The sequence below is a fragment of the Trichechus manatus genome, unplaced genomic scaffold (genome assembly GCF_000243295.1).
Source record: "Trichechus manatus latirostris isolate Lorelei unplaced genomic scaffold, TriManLat1.0 scaffold00280, whole genome shotgun sequence".
Lineage (NCBI taxonomy): Eukaryota > Metazoa > Chordata > Mammalia > Sirenia > Trichechidae > Trichechus > Trichechus manatus.
This window is the reverse complement of record NW_004444216.1, coordinates 99,839-109,816: the sequence shown is the minus strand read 5'-3', so window position 1 is coordinate 109,816 and position 9,978 is coordinate 99,839. Positions and strand designations below refer to the sequence as shown.

Below are 9,978 nucleotides of genomic sequence, written 5' to 3'. Positions count from 1 at the left end.
GGTATTCAGGGATCAGAAAGAGAAGGAAGATATAGAGAGACAAGATACTGAGCAATGAAGAAAGACAAAAAGGGAAAAAGAGGGAAAAGAAAACAAAACAAATTAATAAAAAAGGACAAGAAAGGCCCCCCCAAAAAACAGAAAAAAAAAAACCCAACGAAAAAAGAAATGCACTCAGGGATCCCTCTGCACGTCTGTGGAAGCTGAAGGGGAGTTCCTCGCCACGCAGCTCAGCCTGGCCAGAAAGGGCTCCCAACTCAAGAAAAGGAAAAGAAAACAAACAAACAATTGAAAACGAACAAACAAACAAAAGCCCTGGGATCCCACCAGCATGGTAGCCCAGACCGGGAAGCAGCTCCACACTTGAATGGAGCTCTGCAGCCCCTCAGGAAGAAGCAAAGATGGTGCACGTGGTGAGGCACTCGAGGGAAAGGAGGGGGAGATGGCGAGAGGCAAGGAAGATATCAAAAGAAGCGGAAAAAAGCAACATCAGCAGCCAACAAATGGCACCCAGAGAGCCGCCCGCTTGTGTGTGTGTAATCTAAGCAGCCGGCGCTTCCCTGTCAAGAGATCGTGGCCGCGGGAAGCAGAGGAGGCCGAGCCGGGGCGAAGAGGAGTCGGGGGTGGGAAAGCGCACACTGAAAATTACTGGTTGTTTTGTCTCCTGCTGGATGCTGTGAGGCTGCTTTCTCGTACCCCCGTTTGCTGGTCTCCGATAGGAGTCCAAGATGGTGGATCCGCGCTGCATTAGCTGGTAGGGGACCTCTTCATGAGTCTCTCCTCGCTCTCCATTCTCTGTCAGTTTTCTCGCTCCATTTGGTGCTTGGCTGAGTTCTCTATCTCTTCATTTGATGCTTTAGGGTTTCAGGATTGTTGTATTCTCTGCTCGGCTTAGTTTTTCAGGTCTTTGCTGTGGAGGGATGGCGTGGTGCTTCTGCCTAGAGCGCCATTTTGCCGGAACTCCCTCCTAAATATTCTTGATAATGTCCTTTCCACACTAACTCTGGAACACTTAAGGACTCATCATCTCATTCTTTAACTATGAAAATATCTCCCATTACTCTCCTTGTCCCTGTCTTTCTCCCCTTCATTCTATTCCCCAGAGAACTATTGAGGTAGTCTGAAATGGAAAGCCATCGATGACTCCCCAGCTAAGTGCTGCTTTATCATCCATCAGTTCACGTCCAAGCTCCTTGGCATCGCATGAAATTTCCTAACTGGCATCTCCTTTATGGTATATTCTAGCAGTAGTGAGCTGCACAGAATTCCTTGAAGAAGTCACGCATTTGCATGCCTCTGTGTTCTGCAGGCTAAGTTAAGAGATCGTTTCCTCTGCTTACCTCTGTCACTATATCTACCACATCATTTGGAAATTACCCACACCCACCCTTCCAAATTGGGCTGTAAGTAATAGGTCTTATTTCTCATTTGGCAACTGTAGTGTCCAGCATTTATTATTTCATTTAATGAGTATTTATAAGTGCCTACTACCTCCAAAGGTGCTGAGGAAACAGCAGTGAACAAAGTCTCAGTCCTTGTGATTCTTACATTCTAGGGAGGGGACCCCAGGAGATTGCCTACTACATAAGAGGCACTCAAGATCATTATTTGAAATGAGGAATTTTGAAAATCGAGCAAATGAAAGATTCTTCTTAAACCACTGTGTAAGCACACCATCTGGAACATTGCTCTGACTCATTTTTCCCTTAAATAACAAATATGGCAGTGACTAAGGCAACTTTAGCAACAGATTGAACTGCCCTAACTCTAGATCATATGGTCTTTAGTAAATGATATTCTCATAGCTAGTGGAACACCTTTCCCTATATTCATGGAGATATAACTTTATATTTTCTATGGTAGGGAGAATTACACTAAAACAAGCTGTAAAAGATCAAAGATTTTTAAAGATACTTTAAGATACCAACACAATAGTAAGCTGTTTCCCTCACCCTGTTCTCTTTATAGTAGAAAATGTAAATTGCCATATTTCTTCTTTTCCTAAAATGTGCTTATTAGATAACTTCCTAACCAATTTTTACTCATGGATGATTCAATAAGTTAGTCACTATTTTCCACAAAAGGAATTACTTAGGATAATAATATTATCATAAGAAACATAAAGTTTGAAATATCTGTGTTCTCGTCTTTGCTTTCCCCATTTAAATTAACTCTCAATTAAACATCTGTCTAGATGTCTAAATATCTGGATTTTTGCCTTTGCTTGTTAACTTACTCATGAGTTTCCACGATTTTTCAGAACCCAATGCTTCTTCACACTCTGCAACTTGAAAAGCTCTTCTACTTCTGAGGAGTAAATTTATTTTCCTTTTTATTTCCTGAGCTCTTCCACATCTTTATAAAGCTGTTTCACAGGTACCTCAAACTAAAAATTAAGCACGCCCATCTTTCCCAACCTGCAGTAAACCTACTCCTCCCACTGTGTCCCCCAGATCAGTAAGTGACACCCTCATTTACGTAGATGCTCAAGCCAAAGATCTGGGCACCATCCTTGATTCCGTGTCTCTTCCTTACCCCCTACATAGTTATCTGTATCTCCTGTTGACCCTTCTTCCTAAATGTCTCTCAAATCTGTTGTCTATGCTTTATCCCTATCCACCTCACAATTTTTCACCTGGATTTCTGCCTTATAATAAGTCACTAGTGTGTATATTATTCTCAGGTCTATCCAGCAAATAGAGTGGTCTATTTAAAGTGTAATATAAAATATAATGATGATTTTACTGTCTAATTTACAATACTGAATGCCCTCCCATTGACAAAAGGGCAGAAACCAAATTGCTTAAGGTGGCTTACGGCCCCCTAATGATCCAGGCCTCTGCCTACCTCTCAAACATCACCTGTCACCACTCACGCCATGATCAAGCCATAACCAAATGCTCAAATTTCCTGGATTCCTCTGTGTTTTAAACCTCCATACCTTTGCGTGAGCTATTCTTTTGGTTCACTGCACACCGTTTCTCCTTCTCTTGAAAAAGGATGTTTTTGTTGACTCTGTGAGCTAGGTTAGCTTTCCTTTCTCTTTGTTCCCCAAATGTATCATACTCTGTAACCACTTGCTCCATGCCTGTCCTTCCACTAGGGCATAGTGCTAGGAGAAAAGGCCATGTATGTTTTGTTCCTTCCAGCATCCCAGCACCAAGCACAATGTAGTCAGAATAGATACTTGTTAACTAAACGAGTAGTGTAATTCTAACTGAAAAGTAACCATTAAAAAAGAATTAAGGGTGAACATATTGTTAGAAATCTTTAATAAAAAAAATTTTTTTCCCAAAAGGCACAGCTGGTCACATTTGAGTTTGGTGAACATCTGTAACATTACAGATGTACATCCCAACTGTTAAGTCTGCAGTCAGATTTACACTTCATCAGACCTACAATCAGGTGGGTGTTGAGCTGCCCAAGTTGGACATCTGGGCTGACTCATTTTAATTGGACTGTGAGGTTAGCTTTCACAGCTGTTGTACAGTTGTCGCTGTCAATCATTTGGCTTTTAGATCAGAGCTTAACTGACTCAGAGGAAGAAAATAACAAACAGCTTTTCAGAAGACTTATTTTTCAGTTTTTAGCAGAGAACAAGTAGCATCCTTCCCCACAGATGTCCATGGGCAGCTGTCGCAGATGATGCATATTCACAAGAAAATAAAAATAGGGAATGAAACTTGGAGATGTATTCCTAAGTTTCTAACTTGTCCTCAGTAGATGAAATTTTAATATATGGTCTTTGAAAATAAAAACAGTTTTCCCCAAATGCTAAAAACAAAGGTAGAGTTTTCTCTCTAGGCACGAAAAAAAAAACAAAAACAAAAAACTATACCTGTTGCCGTTGAGCTGATTCCAACTCATAGCGACCCTATAGGACAGAGTAAAACTGCCCTATAGGGTTTCCAAGGCTGTAAATCTTTACAGAAGCAGACTGCCACATCTTTCTCCTGCAGGGCAGCTAATGGGTTTGAACCAACAACGTGTCAGTTGGCATCTGTGTGCTTTACCACTGTGCCACCAAGGCTCCTTCTCTCTAGGGAGAAGTGTAGAAGCTTCCCTCTATTCATTTAACAAATATTCACTGGGCACTTCAGGCTTGTAATAAGAGCTGTGGTGGAATTACATTTTGATATATTTAATCATGTGCTTTGGTTTTCTACTTCTTTTTACCCTGAGGCTCTTCAGACAACAGCTGGGCATTCTATTTGTATGTGTCAGGGAAGGGATTTTACACAGAAAAAAAAAAAAAAAAAAAAAAAAATCCTGGGCCTATGAGCTTCAAAACAAAGACTTGGGGGCATAACATTTTGAAAAGCCATGTAATCAGTCAAACAATTTTTCCACCCCTAGATTAGACAAAAAGTCTATGCCAAGAGAAACGAAAGCAGTGAAGAAGGGAAGGGGGGTGGGTGGAAAAGAGAAAGGAGAGAGGAGAGGAAGGGAGGAGAAAGAAGGGGAGATGAGGGAAAGGTGGAGCCAGAGGGAAGCAAAAGCATGAGATTCTGGGAGATCCCTCATACGGGGCTCTGTTCTAACCTCCGTGGACTTCACCCAGCTGTTGAGAAAGATGAACCTCCAGATAGGTTTGGGGACCTACGGGTAAACAGAAACCCATTCCACCTTTCCCTAGTAGGGTGGGGAACAAGCATCATGGCAGAGGAGAACAAGACATCAGAGTTTTCCTATGTTCATCATTGTATCAGATAAGATCCAGTGAGGGAAACAGAAACTAATGAATATTTAAAACTGAGGAATTTTAATTGTAATTGGGAATTGGTTACATAGGTGATAGAGAAACTGAGAAGCCAACCAGGATAATGACACAATCTAGAGATTAGCAGCAGCAGGAAGCCACTGCTACCCCTATGGTGGAAGGACAGAGGGAAGAAGTGATGTTATTGGGGTCCAGGGGCCAAGGTCACCCAGCGAAACTGGAGCCCTAGTAGGCCTGTTCAGAGGCAATGGACCACAGATGAAATGCAGCTGTTGATGATGATACAAAGAAAGGTAGAGAAAATCCTGGCCTCTCCCTTCTTCTGACTTTCCAATCTCTCACAAATACCTCTTAAGGGCTAAGCCCAACTGCAATCTAGCTGATATGGGAAGTTAAACCTGCATAGGTCAGCCACTCTGTAGCAGAGCAGGGGTAAGGGTGAGGCATGGGTCTGAGGACAAATACACCGATGAGAAAATGTCTGCCTGGGATATCTAGGACTATGGACCTAAGACAGCCTCACAGATACCCCAAGCAAGGCTCACACAGGACAAGGGAGTCTGAAGACTTGAAGGCGCCTTGGAATTGGAACAAGGAAGGCACATCAGGGATCTACCTCAACAGGAAATCAAAAACACATGGGCCCTCAGACATCTCAGTGGATTCCAGCTTGGACAGAGGACAACTCTGGGAGGACCAGACAGTGACCCCACAATGATGAGTTGGTTCCATGTAACTGCTCCCCACTCTCACTCGAATACCACACTTAGATGATACTCCAAAGAAGAGGGGAGGAGACCATCTCGCAGAATGGAGGCTGAATTGAAGTTCACTCGTAGATAAAGAAAGGAAGGAACCTAAATTGTTGAACAGAGACACAGTCCTTCATCTAAAAGAGCTCACTGAATGGTGGGGAAGAATGGACACAACACACGTGACTGTGCAGTCAGAAACAGATCATGTTAAAGGACGCACAGGAGCTGGAGATGCACATAGAGAAGTTCCGCACAGACTGGTGATATTTGATCAGAGCCTTGAGAAATGAATAGAGATTTAACAAGGAGATCTGGGGAAGGACAGGCATTATTAATGTCAGAGGAAACAGCATATGCAATGCATGGAGGCATGGGAATATTTCAGGAGAAGCATTAAATGTAGCTTGAGATGGTACTTACTTGATAGATTTTTGTGGGCATGTGATATTTTTGCAACATGAAACTTGGAATAAAGTTTCCAGGAAACAGGAATGAAAATAGAGAGGAAGCAAGGTAAGTAAAACAAAATAAAAACAGAGACTTGAGAGTACAATTAGACTTGGAATTTACAAATCAGTATCATTTTAACTTTCAGAGTCTCTTTCTAAAGGATTCTCACCTCTCTGTTATCTTCCTATATCTCTCCCAGTGCACTGATTTTGAAGAGAAGCCAGTACACTTCTTATCTAACTCTCATATACTTTGGACATGTTATCAGGAGGGATCAGTCCCTAGAGAAGGATATCACACTTGGTAAAGTAGAAGGTAAGCAAAAAAGAAGAAGACCCTCCAAGAGATGGATTGACACAGCGGCTGCAACAATGGGTTCAGCCATAACAACGATTGTGAGGATGGCTCAGGACCGTACAGTGTTTCATTCTGCTGCATGCAGGGTCGCTATGAATAGGAACCAACTCGACGGCACCTAACAACATCACTATTCCAGAAACAGTATTTATAAATTTGCCTCCTATAATTTAATAATTTAAGAAACATTATCAAATATTATTAAGAAATAGAAATTGTGGTTCTCTCCATTGTTTACAAAATGTCAACTGGTTATATTGCAGAAAATAATAAGTCACTAAACTGTTTCAAACTGTTTTGTTTTTTTACCTCATTAGAGATGACTGTTCCAGAGAGATCTACAGATACCAAGGAAAAGATGTTTACAATATGCTCAACTCCTAGGTCAGTCAAATGTTCACAGTTTCGTAAATTCAAGTAGTTTAAATTAGGGCACCTGGAAGAAAGAAGCATGAAAAATTAACTTTAGCTTTCAATTGTGTTATCAATAGCAATTTCTTAAAATAAAAACTATCTGGGGAAAGCAAGTGATATCGAAGCAAGGTGTTCCCTTCACACAAAAGTAAGCTTAAAAGTAGAAAATAATTCGGAATTGCAAAGTTGGACGAAAGGGAGGAAGATTATTATATATAAGTCTTTCTATGATTTAGTTTCATATTGCAATTACAATTTCTAATAAGATAAAAATATGTGCACTCAAAAAACTATCAAGTAAGTACTGTGATAAATGACCACTAAAAGTTCAAGGTTAAGTTTCTCATTTATGCTTTACAAGTTTGCTATAGAAATTTGGCTTGCCCTTTAGTGAACATAGACCTCTGATAAGTATGAAGGGTTAAGGATAAACCCACCAGCCATAACACCCCTAGGGAAACACTGCAACAAAGGTTTACACAGAGATAACATCCTTGAAAAGTGCACAGATGTCACCCATGTCTACATATGAATGACTATCCCAAACTCTCTTAGTTGAAAGTAACATATCAGATATAATCAAAAGGTTAGTACAATCTGTGACTTCTGTCTTTTATCTGGTTTCACTGAGCATTGATTGGGCCAATTTCTGGTCATCCCTGATATTTTCCAAATGATTTAAGTCTTGCTTTTAGATCTATCTCTGATCTCTCCTATTAGCAAATATACAATTGCTAATGATATGATATAAAATAGTGTTCTGTCATACCGCTCTGATAGTCTCACAATGGAAGCATCACCCAGGTGGATACAGTTGCTTAAATTTAGCTCTCTTATCTTTGTACTCACAGGACCATCAAGCATTTGCTTGACTCCTACATCACCAATTCTGTAGGAAAGAGTGAGAAAAACGGTACATGTGATTTTTTATATAAATAAACAGAATACTATTAAAAGAATAGTTACTATATACAATACATGTCAAAATAACTAATATCTATACACTGGTATTTTGTCAACATTTTAAAACCAAATTTGATTATGTAGTTTTTAATGTCATAGAAAAGGTATAAATGATAGTAATGGAAAAAGTATGAATAACAATGCTATTCTTGTTCATTTGTTCACTTAATTAGGTGGCATGATTATAAGACAGAGAGCCTTTAAGGTCTCTTTCTCTTGGATTAAAATGTGATCAGGTTAAGCAGTCCCTGATGCAATCGCCTGCAATAGGAAAATACGAAAACTTAATTGAGCGGGAGAACAAAGACTAACAGTCAACTACTGCCACAGTCTGGGAGGATTTTCCACTAAACACAAGGTCAATGAAATTGGACAGGAAACCCAACAATGACCTATGAATTCTTTCCTTCTGTATCAGAGAAAACCTGAGGCTGAAAGAAAGCCCTGACCTCAGCCTTCCCACAATGTCTGTCCGTAATCAGAGACGCATTTCGTGTGTCAGCACCATCCCTACCAGGTAGGTCTTGCTTTATAAAGTGGTCGGAGGCGTATTTGGCCATCATTTCCTTGTCCTCCATTGGAACCATTATTTCTAATTCCATTTGGAGACCACCGCGTCTTCTAAAAAGCATTTGAGGAAGTAAAGCAGGACAGGAGATTGCACATTACATCCTGAGAGAGGCAGTTTTCACACACAACCACCCCACAGGCAGGTGTACAGATGGGAAGAGACCTAGGAGCAGATATACTGAGAACCGACATTTTGTATAGCTTCCATCTGGTCAGGTTTACAAAGAACTGAGAAGCACAGGCAGGAGATCCCATTTCAGTTGAATGGGGCAGAGTAGGTTAGTGCCTGCTGTCCCCATTAACCCACCTTCCACCTGTAATTTGAGAGGGGAATTTGACAGCACCTGGGAGAACCATTAAGGGCAAGGGGCAGGATGGGGTGGGAAGTTGGGGCGGTGGGGGTGGGGGAGGACGGAAGAGGACCCAAATGCAGCAACAACAAAAGTTGCCATCAAGTCAATTCTGACTCATGGCGACCCCCTGTGTAACAGAGTAGAACTGCTCCATGAGGAAACCTATGCTGTCATTGGGTGCTGTCAAAACAATGTCAACTCAGGCGACCCCGTGTGACAGAGTAGAACTGCCCCACAGGGTTTTCTTGGCTGTAATCTTTACGGAAGCAGATTGCCAGGTCTTTCTCCCACAGAGCTGCTAGACGAGTTCGAGCCACCAACCTTCTAGTTAGCAACCAAGCACTTAACTGTTTGTGCTACCTGGGCTCCTGGGACAACTTAAACATCTTATCTATTGGCAAACACCAGGGCTGGATTTTTTATCAAGAGATGTTTTTACTGACAAGAACAGAAAACACTGCAAGGGATTCGTTAAGACTGAGAAAACATACCCCTGAAAACGATTTTAAAAAGAAAATAGAAGAACATTACAATATTTTAAACAATGTGAAAGAAAAGTAGGAAGTAATAAAGAGAGATCTGGTTGAAATAAAAATGAAGATAGTCTAAGATGAATTCTTAGTGGCCAGCTGAGATCAAAACAGATGGCCAAGAAACTAAATATTTAGTGATAAGAATAGTAATCTGATTTAAGGCATCAAAACAAAAAATAACCCTTTATAAAATTAAATCAGTAAGTAGAGGGCATATCTGAGAAGTTCCTTTGGAATGTAGAAGAAAAGGATGAAAAGTTAAAAATAAATCAGATAGAAAGTAGAGAATTAAGTTTCAAGCCTGGAATAAAGGGGTTCTCGAGAAAGATATAAGTACAAATAAAAACAAATCAATACTCAGAGGTATATGAAAGCTTTTTAAATAGCAAAACACAATCCATACATTAAAAAAGAGAACACAAAAACACGGAAGCAAATATAATTCCAAATAGTAGAACACACGGAAGAGAACAAAGAAGACCAAATACATAAATTTTATAATAATCATAAATATAGTTTAAAATATGCCCTATTAAAAGAGATTTTCAAATTGACTTAAGAAAATCTAAACTACAAGTCTACAAGAAACACATTTAAAATAAAATGACAACAAAAACAAAGATATTGCAAAGATGTTTTAGGCAAACTTAAAATTAATACAGGAGTGGAAGTTTTATATTGAGTCAAAGTACTATGCTAGTAAAAATATTAAAACTAACAGGATTATTTTATATTGATTAAAGATATGACCCCAATGAAAATAATTTGACTGGATATAGAATATTGAAATCATATCCTTTTCTCCCTTGAAATGATATACAGTAAAATGGTGCAATGGTGTAACTATGGGGAAAAAATTATAT

At 40.0% G+C, this 9,978-nt stretch overlaps 1 protein-coding gene across 1 annotated transcript in view; it reads right to left on the bottom strand.

Annotated features, from left to right (window-relative positions):
• Positions 1 to 9,978, bottom strand: part of LOC101340881 (F-box/LRR-repeat protein 13-like) — a gene marked incomplete at its 5' end in the record, with an annotated part of 160,317 nt that overhangs the window by 84,720 nt on the left and 65,619 nt on the right. The window contains 2 exons of the mRNA XM_004390065.3: positions 6,592 to 6,718; positions 7,466 to 7,585. Of these exons, the coding sequence (XP_004390122.1) occupies positions 6,592 to 6,718; positions 7,466 to 7,585 (247 nt within the window). The remainder of the gene's footprint in view (positions 1 to 6,591; positions 6,719 to 7,465; positions 7,586 to 9,978) is intronic.